Below are 27437 nucleotides of genomic sequence, written 5' to 3' on the forward strand. Positions count from 1 at the left end.
AAGAAACACAGATTTGTACAGTATATCACTATCTACCCCATGTATAGGGCACTTTTCTTTAATGAAGGAAAGGGTTCCTGTCATAATATAAAGTTATGATTATCCTGCCTGGTAAATTAGGTTGGAAAAATGACTGGATCAAGTCAGCTACATGAGTGACAGGTGATTTGAAGCCAAGTCTCTCCAATCTTGATGCACAGCATTTTTATTTTACTGTATTTCTTCCTATTTAAAGCAGGTGCTGTTTTTCTGTCCCTATTCAAAGTGGGTTTCGTCAATTAAAGTCACAAAAACAAATCTGGTTACAATCGCTTAAAACCATTAGGTGGAATTCAAATGTTATTCCCAAATGGAGTTGATCCGTTGATAGGAATTGGACTTGTAAAACCCAAATGAATGGATTTAATTGGGTCTTACCCTCCCTTCAACTTGTGAGGAAGTCACAGCTTGAAATCTACATATTACGTGGTCAGTTTCATATAGTGTAATATATTTTAAGAGTATTTCGGCCTGTGTGTGTTTATGTGGGGTGGATTTGTTGTGGGTTTGTTGTTGTTATTTATTGACATAGCAGACAATACAAATGGGTCATTTATTTATCATCTGCTGGCTTAACATAGTTAGCTAAAGCATCATTAAAACTTTGATATACTGGTTGTATTTTGACCTCCAAACCAGCATCTGGAACTGTGTCAAGACCTTGTGATATTTTATTTTTCTACTTTGAAATAATGCTCAAGATGGTTTAATACGTTCAATGAAAAAAATGCGAAAAAACAATGAACAGTTAAAATAGAACTGGAGTTATATATTCATTAGCAGACAACTAATACCTATGTGTGTGGGTGTTTGTGCCATTAAGTAAATTTTAACTCACGGTAACCCTTTCTAGGGTTTTCCAGGTAAAAGTACAGAGGTGCTTTACCCTTTCCTTCCTCTAGGGGCGCTGTGGGACTGTGCAGCTTGCCCAAGGCCACCCAGGCTGGTTCTTCTCCCAAGAGGCATCATGGAGGGGAATCAAACTCCCAACTTTTTTGGCTTTGCAACCATATACTGTACCTAAACCACTGAGCTATGCAGCCGGCTAATATATAGGTAAAGGCTCCCCTTGCCATTTAGTCCAGTCGTGTGTGACTCTAGGGCACGGTGCTCATCCTTGTCTCCAAGTCGTAGAGCCAGCGTTTGTCCGAAGACAGTTTCCGTGGCCACGTGGCCAGTGCGACTAGACATGGAACGCCGTGACCTTCCCACTGTGGTGGTACCTATTTATCTACTCACATTTACATGCTTTCGAACTGCTAGGTTGGCGAGGAGCTGGGACAAGCGACGGGAGCTCCCTCCGTCACGTGGATTCGATCTCAGGACGGCTGGTCTTCCGACCTTGCAGCCCAGAGGCTTCTGCGGTTTAACCCCCAGCGCCACCACGTATATACACACATATAAAAACTCTGAACCTGGGTCAAATGTGAGTAAGGAGACAAATGTCAATTTTCCAACAGGACAGAACTGGTGATCTTGTACTGTACTTATTTCAGCATTCCTACACGCTTTCCAGCTGCATTTGGCTAAAAAAAACCATCATCTCAGCCAACGTGATGATTAATATCCTGCTTGATGCAGAGATCTGCAGATCTCTAACGCTGGCCCCCAATTCTGTGCTATGTCTGGATGCTTCTCATGAAAGAACTACACCTGACTGTCCCTTTGGGATACACCCCCCCCCGTTATGAATCTGCACCGCTTGCTTAATTTTACTCCCTACCTCCCGTGTTTCCAGGCAGAGGTCTTCACATGCAACCAATCAGAAGACACGGAGCAGTTTGCAGGGATTTTTTTTGGTGGAAATTTTAAAAAAAAGAGGCAGAACAGCTGCAGAGCAAACATGGGAGGGTTTACAAGCAGAATATGCAAAATTCTCTTTTTTAAAAGTGATTGCATGACTTTTAAAAGCAATCAGGAGGAATTAACATGATGATCAAGAAAGAATAAAAAAAATTTAAAATAAATAAAATTGCTGCAGAGGTGTTTTAGAGAGCGCTGCATTCTTTTCCCGGGTTTCATTCAACGTGGGAAAAAGAAAAGAGAACCAAATTAACAATAAACAAATAAGAGAGGAGGAGTTCAGGTCGACAGGGGGCGGGGCTCTGTCTCTCACACCCCGCCCCGTGACGTGGCGCAAGGTGATTGGGCGCGGGCGGTGGCAGTCCTCCATTGCCCGGGCGACTGTGGCTGGGACTTGTGCAGGCTGTAAACAGGGATCCGACGGAGGGAGATCTTAATTTAGGTAAATGGGAGGGAAGGGGGGTCGGGGAGGGAAGGGGCCGGGGTGGGGTGGGGTGGAAGAGGGTTTTTTTGCAAAAGAGAGTTTTAAGGCTCCCCCTCCAAAAAAATCTGGAGTGGAAAGAATGGTTTTGAGGACAGAAGCAAAAAGGGAGAAGCAAAAAACACCCCAAATTTGAGCAAGATCCATATCCTGAGATATGAAGAGGAGGAGGGGGGGATCCACCATTGGGGATCTGGGGGGGGATCTAGCTGGAGGAAGAGGGGGGGGAAGCATGAAATAGTGGCGAGGAACCAGGAGGGAAGCATTGGTATATATAGGGCAAAAGGGGGGGAGGGAGGAACAGAGCTATGGGGGGGGGGCTCAGGGGTGGGAGGCTGATGGAAAGCCATGGGTGATAAGAGTGATGATGAAGAACATGGGGATAACCCAAGAGGTTTGCAAAATGACGCCTGGTATGGGCAAATACAGTTACTGTATTTTATTTGAGGTGATGATCCTGGAATCTCATGCTGGCTGGAGGGGGAGGAGCTGGGGACTGCAGTTGGGAAAACCATCATTTCCCACCCAGCCCTTCCTTTCTCAAGCCCTGGTGGCAGATGATGAAGGACAGGAAGAGCTGTAATTTAACTTGCGCCACTCATCAGCCACAAGGCAGCATCAGGGGGGAGGACTGGGGCGAAGGAAAGCCATGTGCCATGTGAGGAGCTGCGTGGAGCCTCCATGTTTGGAAGCAGTGTACCTGAGCACCCCTTACAATGGAACCACAGCAAGATCTGTGGGTGTCGTAGAGATGCTAGACTTATCCAGAGCTTGGGGCAAGATGGTTTCTCTGCAGAGATTCCCCCGAACTGACCCAGGCGTATGAATATCTCAAGAATTCTGTTCTGACCTTCTGAGTCAGAACACTCGGCTCTTACTTCCATATTTGCAGAAGAGCTTAAAAAACAGAACGGCTTGCCTTGACACGTCTTGCAGAGGCGAGCGAAATTTGAATCGTAAACTTCCTGGTTCATGCCTGACTAAATCGTGACTTAGTCATGGACTAACTCCAGTTTGAGAGAATGCCCTGTTTTGATTTTCATTCTTCCTTCTCCTCCGCAGCTGAACCCGGAACCCCCCCCAAAGATCCCTGGAGAGCGGCAGGTTACAGGGTGGGTGGGGGGCCATGTCAGCCCCCTGACAATGTTCCAGATTGCCGAATACCATGACGACGAGGCTTTTGCGACGGCAGGAAAGGAATCGCAAGATCCCAACCTGAGCCGGAGCGGGCACGCGGAAGAGAACAAGGGATCAGAAAGCCCAGTTAGCAGCGAGAATCCAGGTGGGTCCCTCGCAAAAAAAGCCGAGATCCGCTCGTATCTTCTTATAGCACCCCGAGATCCACACTTATTCAGGAGAATAATTCCAACCAGATGTTGTAGGACTTACTTCGATAGGCTCAAGATTGTGAAAAACCAATTACAGTGGTGCCTCGTATAGCGAGGTTAATCCGTTCCGGATTAACCTTCGCTATAGTGAAACATCGCTGAACGGGACAGGGAAACCCATTGGAACACATTAAACATCGTTTAATGCGTTCCAAAAGGCTCCTTTACTCACCGTTCAGCGAAGTTTCCTATGGCCGGCAGCATTTTCGCGCCCTCGTTAAGCGAGGGGAGGGCGCGAAAATGCTGCGTGCAGCCATTTTGGGGCTTCCGACGGCCATTTTTTCCGCCAAACAGCTGATTGTCGGGGCTGCATTTTGCAAAGATCGGTAAGCGAAATGCTTGCCGATCTTCGCAAAGCGAGTTTCGCCCTATCTAAACGTCGTTGAGCGATTGCATTAGCGATCCCAAAAAAGGGATCGCTATGCGATTTCGTCGTTGTACGGTGCGCTCGTTAAGCGAGGCACCACTGTACATTATTCTGTGAAAATGTCTCCTGACACTTTATAGCATGGCTGAGAAACAAGTAGCCTCCAGATGTTGGTGGGTCCCACTCCTCAGAGATGATGGAAGTGGTGGTTCGCCAAGATCTGGACGTCCACCCATGCTCCTCCCTTCCCTTAAAGGCTAAAAGATCTATAATGTAATCGTATCCATGCTTGCTTCAAATTACGTCCTGCCACATCTGGTGTGGATTACAAGTTGGAAGGGGCCTATACGGCCATCAGGACACAATACTCTAAATGAGGATGTTGTTTCTCAGTGGAGATGCATACATGCGAGTATAGAGGAAATGAATCTAAATGGCAGCTAGACCGGGATCAGGTGTGAATGAGATCAATCACATCTCTCCAGATGTTCCTGGACTACAACTCCCAGAAGTCTTCACCACCGCCTCTGCTGGCCAGGATTTCTGGGAGTTGAAGTCCAAGAACATCTGGAGGAGCAAGGTTGGGGACCCCTGCCTTAAGAGTTTGTTAAAGACTGTCTTGTTTGAAGAGGTATTCAAGAACATCCTCACCTAAGCTAATCTTGTATGTGTTCCCTCTTTCACCATCATTTGGGCATTTTTATCTCTTGTTTTATCTACTTAGAGGTGTGTAATGTTGGTGGATGGTGTGGAGGGTTATGTTGCACTGTCTTGCTGTAAACCCTAGTGTTTTGCACTAAGTCAGCCGTATAGAAATGCATGGAATCAATAAATACAAAAAATATCTGTGTAACAACAGCAATAATCTTAGAGCTGGAAATCTGGATTATCGACACCAACTCCGCTGCCAGAGACCTAAACTATTGAGCTATCCAGCAGTTATTTCTAAGCAGAAATCAATTTTATATGAAATATGCATGATGAACATTTGCAGAGGCAATAACTGGCGATAATGTAATTTTACTAGCTTTGAAATGTTGTTTTAAATCCTCAAGTGAAAAGACAGCATTTGCATAACAAGAGAGAGCCCTTCTCTGAATCAAGCTCCCTGATTCATTTTAGCTCAACGGTTTCATACTAGAATGTTTTTATGCTAATAAAGGTTGTTACTACTAGAGCGTTCCTTAATATTTTCTGGTTGAAGAACAGCTAAGATTTCAGTTTTGGGGAGGAACTGAGGGCTAAGGATGCTTAATATCGAATTCATGGAAATTTGTAGAACGTAGTGAGATAGAATCATCTAAACCACTGGTTCTTAACCTTGGGTTACTCAGGAGTTTTGGACTGCAACTCCCAGAAGCCTTCACCACCAGCTGTCCTGACTGGGGTTTCTGGGAGTTGTAGTTCAAAAGCATCCGAGTAACAAAGGTTAAGAACCACTGATCTAAACAGAGTGAGATTCAGATTGCATTCGAGGTAGTTAAATTTCGTGGTTAAGTATCCTTCTTAGCCCGTACTCATTCTGCACCATGAATGAAGTATTCTATGTTTGAATCCTCTCTGATGTTTAACAAAAATCACCATGGAAAATTAGCAGACCAGAAAGGACGTTAAGCTGACTTTGTTTTTTTGGTTTAGCAAAATTGAATTAAAACAAACCATAGGATACATTAAAATACGAGACTTCCCCCTTTCTCCCATCTCAAGTTGCAGTTCAGAATGGACTGTACAGTGTCACTTTTTCAACCCTTAAAAGGAGTCAGTGTCTACCTCGGGTGACCAAATAGGTTATTTTTTGAAATAAGCACACATAATAGTGTGCTGTAAAGCTCAGACGCTTAATTATTCTGCTACAATTTCTTTAGCTGGAGGACCGCTTTAGTTACCCCAGCGTTCTTCCAAGCAAATACGCAACATCTCGCCTCTGCATTGTATTTCCATAAGTCATCCAAAGCTGAGATACACTGCCTATTCCGTGTGCTTTGTTCATGTATAATATACTTTCTTAACATGACCTTGGACTACAACCCCCATTATCCTCAGGCCAGCAGGGACAATGGGTGATGTAATCCTAAACTTCTGGAGGGTCCCAGGTGAGAGAGGATTTTTTTTCCTTCATCTGTTCCATCATTCTAGGCCAGAAACAACTTAGTGTTGCTTGATTAACTTCGTATCTAATCTTAGAACTGCAAAGTCCAGCCCCTGCCACGGAAGAACTGCAGGATTTGAACTCCGAACCTCCGGCTCTGTAGCCAGAGACCTTAACCACGTTATGACTTGAGTTTAATGGCTGTTCCTTGTATTGTTTTGCTTCCTCCATCAGAGCTGAGGCGCCGAATTGGCTCAGACTCTCCCCTCCCGGATCCAGAGACCTCCGATGAGGTGGGCACTTCTTTCCGGGCCCGATCCCGCTCTGCCCCTCCCATCCTGTGGGCCGCCCAACGCTACGGGCGAGAGCTGCGCAGGATGAGCGACGAGTTTCACGGCGCACTGCAGGTGAGATCGGCGTGGCCGTGGCACGCAGGTTAGCATTTCCTGGTGGGGAGGTAGGTTGTGCTTTTTGAAGGCGCATTGCCAGAAAGAAAACATACCTACCCAGTAGGGCAGTGTGGAAATTACTCAGTTCATCTCATGGGTGCAGTAGCTAAAGTGCAGTACTGCAGTCAAAACTCTGCTCATGACACAGGTTCAATCCCAGGTAACCGGCTTGAGGTTCGCTCAGTCTCCCATCCTTTACTCCGTCAGTAAATTGCTTACTTGCCAGCCTTCTTTGCCGTTTCCCGTTTCATCCAGACCAGAAAACTTTGGAGAATGTCTCCAGCCAGAATATTAAACCATAGTTTGAACTCGGTTTAATATCCTGGCTTAATTCAAAGCCCGTTTGCCTTGATTTCCTGGCTTGGATTAAAAAGGGAAAACCGGACTCCTCCTGGTTTCTTCGCTGGCTTCTGCGGCGGGCCAACAAACATCTAATGCATTTCTCCGCTTGGAGAATCAAAACTATGATCATCCGAAGGTGCAGGAGCTTCTTTGTACAACTGGTAAACTCAATTTAACAATTTTGTCTTGCACCTACTCACAATATTCAACCCACCCACTATTACTTACCTAGAGTGGCCTCAGGGAAAGGCAACGATCTTTTCCTCATTCTTGTGATGCCAACAATAAATGAACCAAAAAAACCCTGTAAAATACAGGAAGCTGGAACTCATCGGTCACGTATTCAGGCCACAGTCTGATCCACTGCACCCTAAATATGAGTTTAAGGAAAACAAGGCAGCCCCACCCACCCCGTAGTTCTTATCTCTGCCCTGCAGGGCCTGATTCAGACATCCTGGGGTCCACATTTGAGATGGCCCTGTCGGATTAGTCCCCAAATGTTGCAGTTTTAGTACAGTGATCCTTGTGACCATATCCTGTTGGGAGTGTTAAGGGCAAAAACCCAGAAGTGTTTTCCCCCTCTAGCATCTTCCCACTTCCGTATTTTTCCGTGTATAAGACACCCCCACTTTTCTAACCCCAAATTAAGAAATCTAAGTGGGGCTTAGCAAGTGAAGGGGGAAAGGGATCAAAGCACTGCAGGATCGCTTTGATCCTTTCCCACTACACTTGCTAAGCCCAATGGGACTTAGTAAGCAGAGGGGAAAGCAAGGATCAAAGCCATCCTGCAGCACTTTGATCCCTGCTTTCCTTTTGCTAAGGCTTAGCAAGTGGAGGGGAAAGCAGGGATCAAAGCCCTGCAGGATCGCTTTGATCCCTGCTTTCCCTTCCACTTGTTTTTGTTCTCTCCTCAGCTTACTTCCGTGTATAAGATGACCCTCAATTTTTAGTCTAAAGATTTTAGACAAAATTATAGTCTTATACATGGAAAAATACGGTATTTGAGGGGGGGGAAACGGTGCCCCATTCAGAAGCTGTTTCAGTGAGAGGCGACAAAAAGCAAACAGCCATGAGTTAATGGCGTGGGAACATCCAGACCCTAGAATCTAGCAGTTTGCAGGAAGGACGGCTCTGTGTTTGTGATAACCCTGCACTGACCTTCGTTTCTTCCTTAGAAGATGCCCCGTCCTAAGAGCGCAGGGACGGCTACCCAAATGCAGCGAACGTCCGGATGGAAGGAGACCCTCCAATCCTGGTGGCGCCGAAGTTCTCCGGGGAATGGGCTCCCCAGAAGTCCTTCGTGACTATGGGGTCCCCCCCTTTTCTGCTGCTGTCTTGTTCCCAGGGGATGAAAGGGTGGAATGGGAATTGGGTGTTTGGGGGGGGGGAAGCATCAAACCTGTGGGATCCCTGTGGCACATATCCTTCTCTGTGGTGTTCCCAAAATATCCTGGGGGGTGGGTCAGGGTCATTCCCCAGAACATCCATCTCTGTTCCTCTACAGAAACATTTTCCATAGTCCTCAGACCAGCCTTCCCTCCCCCCCACAAGATGGCACCCTCTGGAGGGCACTGTGGACTACAACTCCCATCCTCCCCAACTTGGGGATAATGGTAGCTGGAGTAGAACCCCTCTGGAAGGTACCATGATGGGGAACCCTGCCTCACACTATTAAAATGTTTGGGGATTTTATCTTTTTACATGGGATTACATACCTTTACCCTTTGCTTCCTCCCCTCCTGACAGCATCTCACACCCCTCATTTTTAGGGGAGCTTGCCCTGCCTTTTTTCCAGAGAGAATGTCTTTCTGAAAGGGGAAGGGGGTTACTACTGCTTTGATTACTGTCACAACAGGCCTGAAAATGTCTTTTTTCTTTTTCCCTATGGAGAAATTTGTATGACCTTTAATTAAAATTAAATGTTGTTACTTCCAGCTTATGGGACGTCATTATATGGCGGGGGGGCAACTTTCGGGGAACGGATCTTCTAAGCAGAGCATGGCAATAAAGCCACAACAGGAGATACAGACCTAAATCTTGACATTTAAAGAGATTTTGAAAGCCTTTTGAGTTCTTATTCAACAAGACGACTCCCTTCACCACCCCGCATTTTTGGGTCGCATAGAGAAAGGCAGGCAAAAACTTCATTTCTCATCTGCTTTTTGCTTTGGGACAATTAAAATCGAGGCACATCTCAAACTGGGAGGGACGACTGAATTTCTGGATATTCAGTTGGAAATAGGAATCCTGTACCCTTGTCTTCTGTCCTCCACCCTGCCAAGACTCCTAAGCCACATCACTAGGATCCCAGCAGTAATGTTTTCCACCATCTAGCCCATTCAGTTCTTCCATATCCATGGGGCTCAGCTCCCAGTTCCAGAGCTGGCCATTTTCGGCAACGCGGCTTGGGTTGGCCGACTTGGGGATGACACTCACCCCACGCTGCAACGCCCAGCGCAGCAGGACCTGAGCGGGCGTGCGGCCTCGGCGCCTGGCCACCTCGGCCACCTCCGGCCGCCCCACGAGATGGCCGGTCCCCAGGGACGAATACGCCTGTACATGGATGCCCCGTTGGCCACAGAAGTCGAGAAGCGCCGACTGGGCCAGCTCTGGATGCAGTTCGATCTGGAGGACAGCCGGAGGGATTCGGCAATCTGCCAGCAGTTCCTCGAGGTGCGCGATGGTGTAGTTTGAGACCCCGATGGCCTTGAGCTTCCCGGCTTCGTGCAACCTCTCCAGCGCCCTCCAGCTGTGTCGGCGCCGTTCTCGGTTCCCGGCATCTTCCCGAGGCCGGCCTTGCGTGCCCGGCCAGTGAATGAGATACAGATCTAAGTATTCGCAGTCCAGTTCCTTCAAACTTTTGAGGCACGCCAATTCAGCCGGGCCTTCTCCGTGGTCTTTCGGGCTCAGCTTGCTGGTCAGGAAGATGTCCTCGCGGGTGAGCCCGTGACGGGGCAGCAACGCCCTGAGGGCACGGCCGAGGGTGGCCTCGTTGCCATAGACGGCAGCCGTATCCACCAAGCGGTAGCCATTCTCCAGGGCAGCGTCCAAGCTGAGGCGCACCGTCTCCTCGCCCTGCAAACGGAAGGTGCCCAACCCCAAAAGGGGCATCGGCATTCCAGTATTCAGCCATACTGAGCGCTCCGGCACCCTGGAAGGAAGACGAAAAAAGGGAGCGTTAAGATGTCGCCGTTCCTCTTGAGAAGGTCATGCCGAATAAATAAAAGAATCCCAGGCCCCAGAGTCATTGAGTCCAAGCTGCTGACAGAGCAGGAAATCCACCTAAATGCGGCTCGCCTGGGAAAAAGGCCTACCTCGGAAGGCTTTGAGGTGGAGCTTGGCCTAGCTCCGTCCAGACTTCCTGTTCCTGCCCCAGTGCTCCCTGGGAGCTTTCTGAGCAGGAAGCTAGGCCCAGCTCAGACTCAAAAACCGTCCAATTTAGACCTTTCTCCCAGATGCATCGCATTGAGATGTTTGCAAAGTGTTTGCAAAGTGTCTGCAAGACGGGTAGGACCCTTCAAAATGGAGAAAATCTGAAAATCCCATCTCCAGTCATTACAGTCGTGCCCCGCTTAACGATTACCCCACATTACGACAAATCCGCTTCACGACAATGATTTTGCGATTGCATAACAATGTTTTAAATGGGGTTTTTTCTCTTTGCGAAGATCGGTTCCCTGCTTTGGGAACCGATTCTTTGCATTACGACGATCAAAACAGCTGATCGTCGGGTTTTCAAAATGGCTGTTGGGTGCTCAAAATGACTCCCCGCTGTGCTTAGGGACGGATTCCTCGTTATACAGGCACAAAAAATGGCCACCGTATGGAGGATCTTCGCTGGATGGTAAGTTTTTAGCCCACTGGAATGCATTAACCGGGTTTTAATGCGTTTCAAATGGGTTTTTTATTTTCGCTTTACGTTGTTTTCGCTCTAGAGCGATTTCGCTGGAACAATTTAACGTTGTTAAGCGAGGCACCACTGTATTTGAACCTAACCAAGCTTTAAACATCTCATCTTGAAATCTCTGCAGGGATTGTTATGAGTTGGGCGCCACTTGAGGGTACATCATGCATGCACAACCAACTCAGAATAATGGCAAGGAATGCCACCCCCACCCCATGTTTTTCACTGCAGTCTAACAACCTTATGGAGGGCCACCGATTTCCCCAGCCGGGAGATGTATGAGCAAGGTGGTAAACCTCTGGCACTACAGATTCTTTTGGATTACAACTCCCATGCTCCTTTATAGTTGGCAGTAAAGACTGGAGATTCTGGAAGTTGCAGTCCAAAAACCTCAAAGCTTCCTCCCAGGGGACAGTGAATCTTCGAGATTTTTGGGCTGCAACTCCCAGAATCTCCAGCCTCTAATGCCAACACCAAAGGACCATGGGAGCTGTAGTCCAAACCATCCCTGCAAGATTAGGAAGTAGGCCGTCCCTGGGTCTCAAGCTAAGACAAATCCCAACATGTGGTTATGCATTTCCAGATGGTATTAATTCTTCACTGAACTGCTATCCCCAGCAAGCCTCATTTAGGAGCAAAATTAGGAATTCTGATAAGTCAGTTTCTAGCCACTTTCTGAGTTGTTGTTTTTTTAAGGTGGGTGCAATTGGGGGAATGTTCCAGCTTGGGGAAAGCTGTGAATAAGAAAATGTAGTGAAATCAGACCTCGTTTCTCTCCGTCCAGCATTCTTCCACCTCTCGTGTTAAAGAGTTCTGTTGCACTCAAAAGCTTGCTCCCTCCATTGTGACGATTCCTTTTTTAAAATGGAAGAATGATGGGTTTTTGAGTTTTTGCTCCCTCCTCATGAATTGACAGGTTTGTACCCGCTTTTAAAAGAGTCTTTTTTATATAAAAAAATACCTGAAGTTTTTTTTTTTGTTTGTTTGTTTTGCACCTGGATCTACTACCGGGACCCAGAGAAATGGAAGTGTTTCGCTCAACACGAGTTTGGCCTTCAACTCCCATCAGCTCTATTCCTTCAATAGGGTCAGGGGCACAGGATCATGGGAGTTGAAGTCCAAAACCCAGCTGGAGGCACGACGGCTCCCCACCCCCACCCTTGTCACGAGGCCGATTCCAACCCTTGCAACAGTCGGGCAAAAATCCCACCGACCGCAGACCCACGGAATTCAACAGCCCGAGTCAATGCAAGGCTGTCGAAACGCGGGACCTGCGACGGATCGTGGAAATGCTTGTGCACGCATCTCCCTCGCCTCTTCGCACGGGAGGGGGATAACCAAGGGGTGAATCCCCCCTACCCGCTTCTTATGCCCCCTTCCCATAACTTACCAGGATCCGGGAAGCTCGCGCTCCCTCGCTTTCATGGCGCCCCGCGGATACGTGTGAACGCAGCCAAACCCAAATCGGAGGCGGACGCCGACGGCCTGCCCAATCAGCGCGCCGGGAAAAAGTGAGGGGCGTGGCTTTAGAGGGGCGGGGACGTGAAAGGCCGGGGCATCAAACGAAGGAGTGAAAGGGCTGGGGAGGCAGGGGATGTGTACACGCGTCTACGTATTCACACGAAACCCCGTTCCGTTTGCAGCTAGGCAGTGGCACGTGCAATGGGCTGCCTTTGCATTACTTTCAAAGCATGTGCTCAGGGGACTTTAGGGGCGCTCGGGGAAGGGGTGCACCCCATTGTCCCCATTCCCACGTTCATGCTTTTTGTATTTTAAAAAGGGGGACTGCGTGCGCTAATTTTTGTGAAGTTTTAGTCGCTGGGACGCCCATGATTCATTTCCAAAACTATTTCCTTGTTTAGGACCATCTTGCCAAAACTGGTGCACCCTGGGAGTGTTGGACTACAATTCCCATTGTTTACTGACTGTGCATGATGAGCATTGTAGTAGGACAGATCCAGAGGCACCTGGCTGGGAAAGTTTCCGCCCTGAGAGGTTCACAGAAAATGTAAAGATTAATCCTAATCTCATGGATGTCTTTTTTTGAATTCAAAACAATTCCCTAAAGAGCTAAGAAAGATTTCCTCGACTCATATACTGTAATAGAATGTATGAAGTGTACAGAACCATGGGACCTGTACAAAATCAGGGCGGGTCCAGAAAACACGATCTATTTTAATAAACATTCGAGCATTTGTTGAAAAGAAAAAAGAATGCAAATTAGCAATTGGCCCACGCAAAATCCATGCAAACTCCAAACAGTCGGTAAATGGGTGTTTTTAAGAAGCAACACAGAAACAAGTATTATAGCCACCCATGAAAGGCTCAAAACATGCCAAAGGACTTTAGATCAAAACCCAGCTTGAGGGGGGGGAAAGCCCCAATATGATCCCATTTCAATTATTTTTATCATAAACTGGGAGCGAAATAGAATTTCCCAGGAACCCCATATTTTTGCAAAAGGTGTCCTGATCAGAATGCAAAAGGTTTAACCCTAGCGGACAATTAAGAGCTGTTAACTTTACAAAAGCCCCGCTCTTCACTTGTTCCTACACACCGATCAAGCTGTCTGCATTTTTGGACTCACCTTTTAGGGCAGGATGGTTATGGGCCTGATGACCTCTAAATTTACTTTCCGGTTTACTACTACATTAGAGCTTCTGTGGTTGCCCCTGATGGCCTTTGGGAGGTGCAACATGGAAAGGGTAGTGGTGAGGGCGGGGGGAGGCGGCTCAGCCAGCCCCAGATTTAGGGAAAGAGGCACCATCTCCTCCCAGCCCAACTGAGTGGCGGAGGATGAAAATGAACTAAACTGGGAACTGTCACTACCCCCCCCCCCGCAGTGTAGGCTGGTACAGGTAAAGGTAAAGGTTCCCCTTGACAATTTTTGTCCAGTCGTGTCCGACTCTAGGGGGCGGCGCTCATCCCGCTCTTCAAGCCATAGAGCCAGCATTTTGTCCGAAGACAATCTTCCGTGGTCACATGGCCAGTGCGACTTAGACACGGAACGCTGTTACCTTCCCACCGAGGTGGTCCCTATTTATCTACTCGCATTTGCACGCTTTTGAACCGCTAGGTTGGCGGGAGCTGGGACAAGTGATGGGCGCTCACTCCGTCACGTGGATTCGATCTTACGATTGCTTGGTCTTCTGACCCTGCAGCACAGGCTTCTGCGGTTTAGCCCGCAGCACCACCACGTAGGCTGGTATGCATCAAATATATTCATCCCTGTTGAAAAGGGCTAAATCAGCTGCCTCTTGAAAAACTGGTTATGTATGTGACCTACAACTCTGATTAGCCATGCTGGCTGGCCTGCTCTGGGGATGGTAGTCCAGCATAAACTTTCCCTGGTCCGAATAAAATTACAGTGGTGCCTCGCTAGACAATGATAATCCATTCCACTGAAATCACTGTTTAGCGAAATCATTGTCTAGCGAAAAGCATTTCCCCATTGGAATGCATTGAAACCCATTTAATGCGTTCCAATGGGGAAGAATCGTCGTTGTCTAGCGAAGATCGGCCAGAGGAAAGCCACTTTGCGAACTGATCAGCTGTTTAAATCACTGTCTTGCGAAGCTTAGGTCCCGAAAACACCTGTTTTGCGAGCGCGGAGGGAGCTGTCAAAATCGTTGTTTAGCAAAAATCAGTTTGCGAAGCTGGGACCAAACATTGTCCAGCGAAATTCCCCCATAGGAATCACTGTTTTATGAATCACTATAGCGATCACAAAAAGCCAATGTCTAGCGAAAAAACTCATGCGGGCTAACTGTCTAGCGAGGCACCACTGTAGTTCTATTTGCATCTTGTATTTTGTCCCGAGAGCTCAAGGGGGCACACTCAGGGGTTGCCTTCGCCCTGCTTTGTTCTCACAACGATCCTGCAAGGTAGGTCCAGGCTCCATTCCAGTCCCATCCCCACTTTTTGTTGGAGTTTTTTTTTTTTTTGCAACCTTGCATGCTGCCTCTAGGAAGTGTGGCTGGGAGGGACCTTTCTGGGTAACTGTCAATCTCTCCAGTATTAACCAATCATTCCTTCCTACCTCTGAATCCAAAGAGAGCCCCGCCTCTCTGCTCAGTTCTTTTTCTGTCTCTTTGTCTGTTGGAAGCTGGTACAGTGGTGCCCCACTAGACGCTTACCCCGCATGACGTCGAAATCGCTTGACGATGACATTTTTGCAATCGCTATTGCGATCGCAAAATGATGGTTCCAATGGGGGAAATCCGCATTACATTGATTAGGAGCCTGCTTCACGAACCGTTTGTTCGCTAAACGATTTTTCCGATTCTGCAAAATGGCCTCCCTCTGCAAAATGGCTTCCCTCCCTTCACAAAATGGCTGCTTTCTGGACCCCTGCTTCGGACAACAGCGATTCTAAAGAACTGATTGGCGGTTCTCTATGGGCAATGTTTGCTGGACGATGAGGTATTTCCCCATTGGAACGCATTGACCAGTTTTCAATGCATTCCAATGGTTTTTTTCCGCTTGACGACAATTTCGCTTAACAGAGACTTCAGGGGAAGGGATTATTGTCATCAAGCGGGGCACCACTGTAGTCTGTCGGACGTCTGTTGTTGAAAGCAGTCGGGTTTTGTCCGTTTGCTGTTTGATATTTTCAATTGTAAGCAATGAAAGCTTTTATTCTTTTTCTTCCTAATGTCTCAAGAGTGAGTTACTGAGATTGCAAGTCCCGGTTGATGAAAAAATGGTGTGGTCTACTCTGGGAAACTGGAAGCTATTCTGCTCTGTAAATCCCTGCGCTTCTGCTATGGCGCCAGGGGAATTTAACCAGATTCAAAAACTCTGCAACAATTTTGCCTTCAAAGTGACAGTCAACATTTTGAGCGTGCTCTGCTCTGAGTGGGTTATTTGGGAGAATGCATTGCCCGCCCCAGGCTCACCCAGCAGCAAATATGTAAAAGGTTCCCCCATTTAGAATACAATCCCCAGAATCCCCTAGCCAGCAATGGCTGCTGATGGGTGACCTAGGGGATATAGGAATTGTAGTCCGACATTTACGCAATCCACCCCAGAGGATCAGGTTGGCTGTTGTGAGAAGCAGGATGCTGGCCTAGGTGGGCCAGAATGTCAAAACATTGCATTTATGGACAACAGCACCCATAACTCCCAGTTTATAGGTGAGTGTGATCCAAAATTTAGTTTTTTTCCCAAGCTCAGAGGGAAAAGATATTCCTTCAACATCATTCTTGGAAGGCCCTGAAAGAATCTCTAGTGGTCTCATTGACACTCCTGGCCTGCTGTTGTCGGCTCTGTGCGATGTAATCTAATTTGTCTCATTATTGTTATTTTTTAAAAAAACCAAATTACAGTTCCACCAGAACGACTTTGGCAACGCTGAGCGAAATTGTCCTTCCAATAAAATATCCTCGGATCCGAATTGGACAAGGTACTCGGGCAGAAGAGTGCATAAGTTTAATACGTTGGGCAAAACTTCAATTTTTTGACACCCTTCTTTGCCAATTTTTATTTTTTTTAATTGAGAGCTGGGGGATGGGCCGAAGAACAGCCTCGAGGCGCTCGCAGTGGCAACAAGGAGCCATCAGAGGGCGCCACACACCGCAGGTTGGCTTAAAAAGCGGATTATTTTGATGGGGGGGGCGGCAGAAATATACATCCACTGCACAGATTCCCCCCCCCCCCCAAATTTGGGATGAAGAAGACGCAGGAAAAAGTCTCTTTTTAAATTGCACCGCATTGCATTTTTTTCCCACGCCACATTTGCCCACCAAATTCGAGATCTTATAAATTTCCCCCAAAAATACAAAGCTAATAGATGTGTTTTACATTCCACAGCACTCTCTCCTCGATCCCTAAACCTTTTGAGGAAACACACACATACATACATGCCTGCATTCCTATATCCCCAGCGAGGTGGCCCGTCTCTTCCCGGCCCGACCACCTTTCCTTGTCCGGCTTAAAACAGCTTTCGACCCGCCGCAGGATCCAAGAAACGGGGAATCCACTGGATCCCGCCTCCTCCCCCCCACGATCCCGCACCTCGAATAGGCAACCCCAGCTGCCTTAAAGGGAGAAACCATCCCTCCTCTCGAGTAGCCGCGGGAAACACAGAAGAAGCCTGTGTGTGCAAGCTGATTCAAGCCTCCCGACCAAGCTGGTTGGGTGGCACTAAACCACCCATCATTCCCCCCCTTCCTGGACGGCGGGGGATGATGGGGTTTGCAATTCGAACCAGCCGGATTTGTGCCTCTCACTTTATCTTGCCACGCCATCGGGGACGTCTGTCTGTCTTGTCTGTCTGTAGCGACAGGAGGGAAAAAACACGGAATGGGGACACGTGTAGGAGCCCATCACGTCTGGATGCGCGCGCGCAGGCGCCTCCTACGGCAAAAAAGAGAGAGAGTGTGTGTGTGTGTCATTAATGCGTCTGGAAGCGCACACAACACAACGAGATGCTCCTGCTACATAACCTACGGGCTTTTGTGTATATAAATATCAATAAATCGCTGGCCAGCCGCCACGTCGCGCCGAGATGTGAGCGGAAAAAAATGGGATGATGACGGTAGGGAAGAGGTGCTTCGAGGGAGGAAGGAAGCGAGGAGCAGACGGGGACAGACCTGATGCCGCCCCCCCGCTTTCTCTCCCTCCGGCTTCCCTTCCTTCCAGCCCCCACATCTTGGCACGGGCGGGCAGGCAGCCAGAGAAATGGCCCCGCCGTGACCGGAATGCAAAAGCATCCTTTTGCTAGGCTGGTCTGGTCAGGATCGGGCCCACTCTCTCTTCTGCAGGAAGCAGACCGCGCCGCTGGGGGTGGGTGGGAGCCCCGATCTGGGCTGCCCAGCCCTGATCGACCTTCCTTCCCCCCCTCCGACAGGCACCTGTCTCACCTGGGACAGGTATGCAGACCTTGCGGAGTGGAGACGGGAAAAGATGCTGGTCGCTGCGGCTCACCCATCCTTCAGAATTTCCCCACCGGCAGGAGGATGCTAGACAGTAGCAAGGAGTTCCGCCGGCTGCTGGCTCTTCTACAGCTCCCTGTCCCTCGGGTTTCCTAGTTGGCTTTTGGAGGAGGGGGGAAAACCCACTTTTTAAAAATAATTTAGTGTGGGTTCAGAATCTAGGCTGCTCCCTGTTCATCAGGGTGGGGGAGACCAGGGGTGGCTCAGGAAGTTTTGCTGCCGGAGGCAGAATGGCAGAAAATTTCCCCCCCTCCCAAGAAATTACTAGCAGGCTGTGACACCTCAGATCTGCCGCCTGAAACAGCTGCTTCACCCCCCCCCCCCCCAACAACAGAGCCGGCGCTGAGAAGGATTATTAAGGCTTCCCTTGGAGGGGCGCAAAATAGTTCTCTTTGGACATCACCGGTCAAGCTTCTAGGAGGCCTTCCTGTTTTTACTTCTGCCCCCCCCGATGATGTTTCGGACTACAACTCCCATCCTCCTCGGCCACGAGGCGCACCGGCTGAGGATTCCGGGAGGGGCAGCCCAGAGGCATCTGGAGACTTGAGAGGTCGATTGTTTCTTAAAGAATTCGAGGAAGGGGCGGGCGGGCTGGAGACCTTGCTGGAGTTTTTTAAAAAGTAACTTTCCCCGTCTTGGTTGGGATGGAGAGCCGTCCCAAGACATGGGGCCGCCTGAGGCAGAGCCGTCAATCCCCCCCCCCCAAATCTAAATCCAAGGTGCATCGTGCGCAAAAATTTAAAAAGGCCAAATTGCTTTTGGCACACGAGACAGCGGAAATGCAAGAACAGCCAACGAGATCCTTAACCATATATACTGTACTTTCATGCCCTCTTCCCCAGGCAGCTCCTTAAGGAACAAGCTTCCCTTTGCCCCATGGTGGGGCCGGCCCCCCCGGGGGAAAAAAACCCCCCGACTCGGAACGGATGGGTTCAATTCAGAGAGAAAAGAAGGGGCTAAGCTATTTCTGGTGGATCAGAGGAGGGCAGGGTCTCCAGGAAGCCTCCCCCTTTAACTATGGGGAGGGGGGGAAGAGACCCTTATTCTTGATTCCCCCCCCCCCCATGCTTTCTGTTTTTTCCTCCTCCTTTTAAATCCGTGCTAGCTTTTACGGTGCCTCCACCCCAGCACCTCTCCGGGGATAAAAATCGATCGCCTTTTATGGCCGATGGACTATTGGTCCCTAGTGAGGTTGCTGGACGGGGGGGGGGGGAAATAAGCGGGTGAGGGTGGCTGGGGGGGGTTTCAGTGGTTGGGATGGATTTTGGGGAGTGGGGGGGGGAGGCTGAGGAGAGAAGACCCTCCTGCCCTGGAGCAGAGTAGGGGAGAGAGAAGAAAGATGCAGGCTCAGAAAGAGACAGAGCCATCGGGAGAGTAAAATCATCATCATCATTAAACACCCCCCATCATCATCACTCCATTGCAGAAGCTGCGCGCGGTCCTTCCTCCCCTCTCTCTTTCTGCTCTCTGCCTGCCCCCCCCCCTCTAGGGTGGAGCAAAGCAGCCAAGGCAGGCGGATGCTGGCGGTTTCCACCAGAGCATCTTCTCCAGAAGTAGCCAGAGGATCGCGGGAGGGGGGGGGGGGAGATCTGCTGGAAGCAGGAAAGCCGGGAGGGGAGGGAGGGGAAGAGGGATACGGGCTGTTTTCCTGCCTCTCCTCCCCACCCACCCCACCTTCCACCACCCCCAAAAAAAACCCACTTCCTACCCCTCCCTCCCTCCCTCCTGCCCTTCTTCTCCTCTCCAGCCTGGTCCCTTAATCAGATCTTCCTTGGTTTTTTGGAAAGCAAAAAGGGATCGAGCAGGAGGCTAGAGTCGCGGGGGGGGGGGGACGAGAGAGAGAGAGAGAGAGAGAGAGAGAGAAGGGAGGGAGAGATCAGCTCGCCTGCAACATGGACAAGTGATCTAAACAGACAACTCAGAGCCGTCTCTCCCACACCGCACGCTCCCCCCCAACGCAACAAACACACACACAGCTTTCCTCCCGAGCCTGCTGAGCCTTTGCACGGATCTAAGGAGCCCACGTCTCCCGACCACCAGGTAAGGAGGGGAACCCGGGAGAGCGTGCGTGCGTGTGTGTGTGTGTGTGAGAGAGAAAACAATATATATATATATCTGTACCAGGGATGGGGAGGGAAGTTGTGCAGTTAAGAGCCAGAGAGAAATCTTTCCCTGGATTTCTCCAGATGAAACTCAGCAAGACTTGGAATGGGCAAATCTCTCCCTCCCGAGCAATTTATTCTCTATACAGTATTTGTTTTCTCCAAGAAAAGGTGTAGGGGGAGTGAGATCAATGGCAAAAGGAAATTTTGGAAAGGTGTGTGTTTTTTTTATGCAAAAAGAAAAAGGGGGGGCAGAGAGACGCGCGTCCAAGGCACTAGGGCAAATCTCAAATGAATAGGAATTCTTTTTTTGGGGGGGGAAGCAATTAGCCTGCTTTTTTGGGGTGCTGAGATGAAGAGGCATCAGGGTACCAAGGTGATGGAAGGTGGGGTGAGAGTGATGGGGAGGGAGGGTTTGGGTTTCTTTGGGGGGCAGGAATGGGGAATTTCAAACAGGGCTGGAGAAGACGGGGGGGGGGACCCAGAAGAGAGCAGGAAGTAGACGTAGGTAAGGAACGCAAGCCAAATGGGGTCATAGGTTTTGGCTGCTGCATCCCAAAGATGCTAATTGAAACGTGCAAGGGGGCAAAGCCGAGAGTTGATTTTGGGGTTCACCAAACACAGTCGCCACCCCCGACCTTCCCTAAACACAGACACAATGCAGGTCTTTCACTTCTGCTTTCTCATGGCTGGTTCTCTAACACACACACACACACGCAACCCACAAAGCCCCTGCTGTCCAGGAATCCAGTATCCCACAGCACCAAAACTGGTGGTTTTAGTGCCAAACTATATACGAGGACCCCCTTTTTTTTCTCCCACCCTTGATCTCCTGATGGCTCCTGCTCCATCTCAACCCTGCATGCCAGGTGGGTCCCCCCCCCCTTTAGGAGAGTGGGGAGATTGAGAGGGTTCTGGTTTCTGATCTTTGGGGCAGAAGCAACAGGGCTCAAGAGGAACTGCCCCACTGCACACAGAGGGAGTGTGGGGTGGTGGTGGAGAGGCCGAAGAGCAGGCAGAGGCACCGCCTGGCACCCACAAGGGAGGGGGGCCTGGACGGAGTCCGCTTGCGCCGCCTTGCACGAGGGCTGTTTGGAGCCTTGTGTTCTGGTGTCGCGCATGTGCGCGCTGGAGGGATTCTCCAGAGGGAAGAGGTACACCCGGCCTGCACCTACAAACCAAAACAGGTCGTGGGAAGGCATTTTAAGAGCTCTGTGGCTAACTCACTATTCCCACGGTGGAGCATGGGTGTGTGAGTGAGAGCTGGCATCCAGAGCAGTGCGTGGGATTCTGCTGCAGACTGAGCAGGGCCCATGGGAGTTCATAGGTATACATGCGCGCTTAGGCGCTGGCCGTGTCTTCTGACCATAGGGTGCCAAGATGCCCTAGAAGGGGGTGAGAGAGTAGATCAAAATCATTCCCCCCCCCCAAAAAAAAACCCCTAGGGAGCTCCTGCTGATCCAAGGATGTGGAGGAGGCGCCTTTGAGGATCAGGGTGAGAGAGAGAGAGAGAGAGAGAGGGCTGAAATCCTTCAAGGACCGCCTGCCGCCAACAATTCCCACCAGGCTTGCAAGAGGAAAAATGGGTGCCAGGGCTTCTGGCCGTGCCCGGTGTTTGGAGGCAAGCTGGCTCGGGGCCGGATGGACACGGCGCGGCTTGGCTGTCACCCAGCCCGTAGCTTAGCCAAGGCGTTTCTGTTGTGCCAGGGCCCTGGGCATATGTCACTTCCCTCCCCCCCCCCGGTGCTTTTTCTGTAGTGGAGGGAAGGGTTGGCCAAGGAGCATCTCCTCATGCCCGCTTGGCAGAGGTGTTCATGCCCAACGAAACGGGATGGGAGCTGGCAACCGAGGGCGATCTGTGGCTTCGGGCGATGCAAAAGCCCTTAGGATGCCCGGGAGACGTTACAACTCACACCTCACCGAGTCTGAACTTTTGCTGGCACTGTTTTATTATTGGTTATAATATTGCTGCTGCTACTAATCATCTTCCTCGTCTGAGAATGGCGGGGCTGGAAGGGACCCCACGGATGATGGAGTTCAGCCCCTGTCAGGGAAGCTCAGTGGGGGAATCGAACTCCCAACCTCTGGCTTCGCAGCCAGAGACCTGGACCACTGGGAAACCCAGCAGTTCTTATTTATGAGTGACATTTAAACCTCTGCTATTCCTCCCTTGCCTTGTCTTCCTGCCTCAGACAGAGGAGCCCTGTAGGTTTAAATGTGCCCGGGAGCAGCCAGTTTTACCTCTGCGTTCTGCCCATCCCTGGCTTCTATGCTTTCCTCCCCATCAGATGCAAGGGGGCATGACCCCCCTATTGCCCGCCACCTTCCCTGCTCATATCCGTAGATGTCTCGGGCCACAGGACCAGTCAGTCTACGGTTTGACCCACAGCGAGGTTTCTGGATGGGCCTCCGGTCCGGTGGCAGGTTGCTAAAGGATGCTAAACATGTTACAAAACGCGGGTCCATTGAGTCAAAGGTTCCATGGGCAAGCGAAGAATTTCCAGTGTAGAAGGAGCGCTAGCCTTTCTGACTCAAAAAAGGCTAAGCCATGCAGAAGGCTATTCCCCCCCTCTAGTCATGCGCCCTTTGCACATGGATGCGCCTTGCGCATCCTCAGCCCCTCCACATCTGCGCAGTGTTATAGGCCACCTTACTGGCGGCTGTTGGTGCTTTTTTCCTTACTGCTTTTCCTTTCACTTCTCTGATCTATGCATGCTTTTCCTGTGCGCTGTTGAATAACTAGCAAGTGTCGGATGTATTACAGGCACATGCTCGCTGAAAGCGCATCTATGCTGTCCTACACGCAGTGGGAAAGACAGGGTGGTGTAGATATCATACTAGACTCAGGAGACCTGGATTCAAATCTCCACTCACCGAGGACGACTCATTGGGGTGGAGATTGCAAAACACTCCTTGAATTTCCCATTGTTGCTGTTATGTGTCCTCAAGTCATCTCAGGCTTATGGCAACTTTATGAATGAACGCTCTCCAAAATGTCCTGTCCCCAACAGCCCCGATCAGCTCTTGTAAACTCAATCCTGTGGTTTCCTTTAGGGATTCAGTCCATTTCACATTTGACCTTCCTCTTTTCCTGCTGCCTTCCACCTTTCCCAGCATTATTGTTTCCTCCCCAAACCGAGAGAATCCTGACTTCTCAGAAGATCCTCAAAGTAGGACAGCCTCAGCTTCAGCATTTTTGCCTCCAGAGATTGTTCAGGCTTGATTTTATCTAGGACCCCCTTGTTTGTGTTTCTGGCAGTCCAGAGTATCCGCAAAGCTCTCCTCCAGCGCCACATTTTGTATATATGTGGAAAAACCTTCTGTGGTTGCCATAAGTCAGAAACGAGACAGCACACAACAACACAACAATCCAATGTCCATTCCCCCCTACCTGCCTTAGAGTCTCCCTTCTCATCAATCTTTTCTTTGCCTCTGAATTATTTTTGGCTTCCAAATTTTGTCTCTGCACCCTGACAAAACCCCACACGTACGCATCAGACTCTGCTCCCTCGCTCGTGTGGCTCAACAAAATCAGCTCCCTTGTATTTCCTTCCAAACTGGGTTACTTTTGTGTGTGCTCAATTCTTGACACAGATATTACCAGCTGAACAGGAAACGGTACACCCCACTGCACCAGTAATTAAAAAAAAAGCATAATTAAGCCCTGAAAAGCAGCCGGCTTTTCTCCATGCAATACATATCCTAAAACAGACATAAGTCGACCAGGCGTATTTAGACTTACACATTGAAGGCGCAGCGGGAGATTTTTGCCAAAGCCTTATCAGAGGGTTTTGCACCAGCTACTCAGGGCATTTCAAGTAGAGATGGGGGTAGGTGAGAGGTGCCTTATTCTAAAGAAAAAGCAAAATAGTCCCCGGGGAGGGGAGAGTTTTTTCTCCGTGTCCGATCCACACATCCGTGGGCAATATATGCGGTGAGGCTGCTGGTCCCTGAGGTTACAAAAGGCTAACCGTCTGCTCTGGGTTTTAGGCCGAAATTGGCAAGAGCTGTCCAAGATTCAGAGCTGAGGGCCCCTCCCAATCCTTTCAGCACCACGGAGAGAGCCTTTCACATTGAGATTACAAATCTCAGAGCGCTTTCCGAGACCGTCACACACATCTCTCACCTCGGGGTCAGCAACCTCCGCCGAATCCATGTTCACGACTAACGACAACCCCTCCTTCCACACAAACGCACCAACGCAGAACGAGATCCAGATTCCTAAATTCTCTGTCTGCGCTCCGAACAAGGCCACGGAAAGCATCTGCTCCCTTCCCCCCCCCCCCCCCGCCACAGAGTGTCTCATATATTTCATAGAGCCATCCATGTTGGAAGAAAGGCAGTTGGAGGTTGTGGGGGGGGGCGGCAGGACTGTTTGAGCGACTTTGCAAACGGGGAGGGCAAGCAGAAGGAGAATAATGGGGGATCATCATACTTACAGCCCAGAACAAACAGCCGTGGGGGGGATTAATGGCAGGGATTATAATGCCAGATTGCCTCAACGAATGGACATAAGGGGCCGGTTTAGGACAGGGCTGGTCTGGGAAAAGTGGGGGCGGACAGGAGAATCCTGTCCCGTTAACAACGGGGAGTATGGGCCTCTGCCTCCCATAGGGGCTGCTTGCAGGTTTCTTTTCCACGAGCCACCCTGAAACCCATCAGGAAGGGGATTTTACGGCTTGATAAATTTATCACTTTCCCCGTGGGCTTAATCTTAGCCATTTTGTCTCCCAGTCGGGACAATCTCTGCCCGTCCGCTCGGGAGGAAGGCGTTAAAAAGAGGCCAGCGGTCGACCGAAAGGACCCCCAGTTCTCGTCACGCGATGAACTTGCTCGTAGAGCTGGCCCTACCGTGGGGCAGGCTGCCGCGACACCTTTTTCAGCCGGCAGATTTTTGTGTCGGCGATGCGAAAGGGGTTGTGGTCGTCGTTTTACCACCAGAGGTGGAGAAGAAATTGGGTTTTTTTCCCCCTCCCTCTCCCCGGCTTTTGGTGTCAGAATCAAGTGGTGGGCTTCTGGTAGTCTGCCCCCCCCATTGAAACCCGATGTGTGGGTCTATGTGGTTTTATCCTGCTCTGCCTCGGGCAGCAAAGCGTCTTGGGCTGGCCCTGAGCCTTTGCACGGCAGGAAATGAAGTTTTCTGGCCTACCTAACAGGGGGGTTGTATGGAGGGCAAGGCTAATGGCTAGCCGGTTTTCCTGACACTGTGTCTTCGGTGGATGGAGGGGTGCATTATGGATCAGCTCTCCTTGCCTTGTTAGATAGGATGGGAGTTGTCAGTCAACACACCAGGATTGTGTTGCGGTGGGGAAAAGCCACCATATGGTAAGACACTTTGAACAGTTTGCTTTCTTTTTTTTAAAAAAAAGCGCTGTTAATTAAATATTATTACTAACATCTGCCTGGATTTGCTCCTATCCTCCTTTCTCTGTGATATTTCTCAAGCTATTACTGTCAATATGGAATCAATCATCGCCAGCATCATCACGTCCTGTCAATTCACAGGGTTTAGAGGCAGAGAATACACAGAAATCTTTCCCCCAGGAGGCCGAGTGGGGAATCGAACTCTGAACCTCTGTCTCTGCAGCCGGAGATCTAAAACACCAGGCTATCCATACAGTATATTAAATTCTTAGAGAAACAATTTCTGTTCATCGGATCCCATAAAAATAAGAAAGACGAGACAGTAATCTGGAAACTATTGCGTACTATGGCGTAGAAACCTTGCGCGTTAAGATCCAGATGATGTGGGATTATACTGTCTTAGCTATCCTAGCCAATGATGAAGGGTAAATGGACATTGTAATCGCAAGCCATAGGAAGAGCATCTCCTGCTGTCCCCAATTGCCTTCTTGCCAGGACTGTGGACACTTATTAGAGAGGAAATGTACTCCTAACAAGGGGAGTCTCTCACCTGCTGTTGTCTCATTTCATCTGAAATGTCTAAAAAGTGGAAATTTATTCCTCTGAAAAAAAAAACAGACTAAGGCCCAGATCTGCCTTTTACTAGTTTGTAGAATGGCAGACTTGGAAAAAGCCACTGCCAGAATCCTATCTGTGTTTTTCAAAGGTTTGCATTGTTTGCTGTGGCTAATTGGGGCTAATTGACAAGGTGCTGAAGCAGGCTCACCTCGGTGGTGCTGGAAGGCAGGCGTGTCTGGTCACATGACCAGCTGTGCAACTGAGATGAGCCTCGGTGCTTTGTGAATTAGCTACAATTAGCCGTGGCAAGTGACTTGAATGCTACGTGGAAGCAAATAGGATTCCAGCCATAATTTAACATACGGTGTGTCTTATTGTGGTCAGGTGACTTGCAAGCCTGTTGCGCCCACTGCCCAGATGCGCTGCTAGCCATGGAGGGAAAACTGTTAAAGGCAGGACATTTGGAAGATGCTCCTTTCATAGGGTTGCCATGCACCGGAAGTGGCTTAAGGACATGGAACAACAGATTCTTGTCTAACATCGCTGTGTAATAAATGATAGTTATGATGGGGCTTCTAGGTTATAATAATCAATGCACAAGGTAGAGAAATGGGGCGCAGGGAACTCCTCCCCCTTTACTGAGCAGGGGCAAAATTGAAAACATGGATGTTTTCCTCCATGCTGCTTCATTCACATCCGCTTCAGCCAAGATCAATGAATAATAAAAATCGTCTTAAGCACCTTCTGGTGCTGTGCAGGGGTCATGTTTAAATATACAAACCCTGCCTGAAGTTACAGCCTGAGAAAACCGGTCGTCCATAATGCACATATTTCCCCTCCCTCACTGGTGAGGCCATATCTCAAGAGAAACAGGGCTTAGTCGAGCTTTACAGTGTCTTCCCAGGGCTGACCCCAGAAATTTTGCCGCCTGATGAAGAGAAAGCAGCAAACGGCGCCCTCCCTGGTCAGGAACCCAAATGTAGAGGAGGGAGGTTCTACTTACTCTTCAGAGAGCCATGGGTTGCCTTATCTTCTCTCTCCACCTGGCCTGCCTCACAGGACTGTTGTGCTGATTGAAGTGGGGAAGAAAAGGGGAGAAATTAATAAAAAGGTGCCTCACAAAGAATGAGAACAATAATAAATACACTATGATCTTGCTATGAAGTAGGAACTACAATAAGTATTTCTCAGCATTTTGTTGTTGTTTAGTTGTTAAGTCATGTCCGACTCTTCGTGACCCCATGGACCAGAGCACGCCAGGCCCTCCTGTCTCCCACTGCCTCCCAGAGTTGGGTCAGATTCATGTTGGTCACTTCGGTGACCATATCCAATCATCTCCCCTTCTCCTCCTGCCTTCACACTTTCCCAACATCAGCGTCTTTTCCAGGGAGTCTTCTCTTCTCGTGAGGTGGCCAAAGTACTGGAGCCTCAGCTTCAGGATCTGTCCTTCCAGTGAGCACTCAGGGTTGATTTCCTTCAGAATGGATAGATTTGTTCTCCTTGCAGTCCAGGGGACACTCAAGAGCCTCCTCTAGTACCACAATTCAAAAGCATCAATTCTTCGGCGGTCAGCCTTCTTTATGGTCCAGCTCTCACTTCCATACATCACTAATGGA

General features: G+C 49.4%; 3 protein-coding genes across 5 annotated transcripts in view; 2 read left to right on the plus strand and 1 right to left on the minus strand.

Annotated features, from left to right (window-relative positions):
* Positions 1 to 2198: 2198 nt before the first annotated feature.
* Positions 2199 to 8892, plus strand: BAD (BCL2 associated agonist of cell death). Of its 2 annotated transcripts, none has more exons than XM_078381952.1 (4): positions 2199 to 2284; positions 3386 to 3605; positions 6402 to 6574; positions 8134 to 8892. In XM_078381952.1, the coding sequence occupies exons 2-4, from the start codon at positions 3467 to 3469 to the stop codon at positions 8260 to 8262; spliced, it is 441 nt and encodes a 146-aa protein (XP_078238078.1). In that variant the 5' UTR covers positions 2199 to 2284; positions 3386 to 3466; the 3' UTR covers positions 8263 to 8892. The 2 variants fall into 2 exon arrangements, with proteins under 2 accessions (XP_078238078.1, XP_078238079.1); XM_078381953.1 differs by having other exon boundaries at positions 8137 to 8892.
* Positions 8893 to 8981: 89 nt separating this feature from the next.
* LOC110083355 (glyoxal reductase) lies at positions 8982 to 26892 on the minus strand. 2 transcript variants are annotated; one of them, XM_078381951.1, is made up of 2 exons: positions 26825 to 26892; positions 8982 to 10109 (listed from the first exon to the last, which is right to left on the minus strand). In XM_078381951.1, exon 2 carries the CDS (start codon positions 10073 to 10075, stop codon positions 9245 to 9247), a length of 831 nt encoding a protein of 276 aa, XP_078238077.1. In that variant the 5' UTR covers positions 10076 to 10109; positions 26825 to 26892; the 3' UTR covers positions 8982 to 9244. The 2 variants fall into 2 exon arrangements, with proteins under 2 accessions (XP_078238077.1, XP_078238076.1); XM_078381950.1 differs by lacking the exon at positions 26825 to 26892 and adding an exon at positions 12253 to 12356.
* Positions 19332 to 27437, plus strand: part of LOC110083339 (sodium/calcium exchanger 1) — a 32199-nt gene continuing 24093 nt past the window's right edge. The window contains exon 1 of the mRNA XM_020801725.3: positions 19332 to 19837. The gene's annotated coding sequence lies outside the window, so the exon portion shown is untranslated. The remainder of the gene's footprint in view (positions 19838 to 27437) is intronic.

The sequence above is a fragment of the Pogona vitticeps genome, chromosome 15 (assembly GCF_051106095.1).
Source record: "Pogona vitticeps strain Pit_001003342236 chromosome 15, PviZW2.1, whole genome shotgun sequence".
Taxonomy (NCBI): Eukaryota; Metazoa; Chordata; class Lepidosauria; order Squamata; family Agamidae; genus Pogona; species Pogona vitticeps.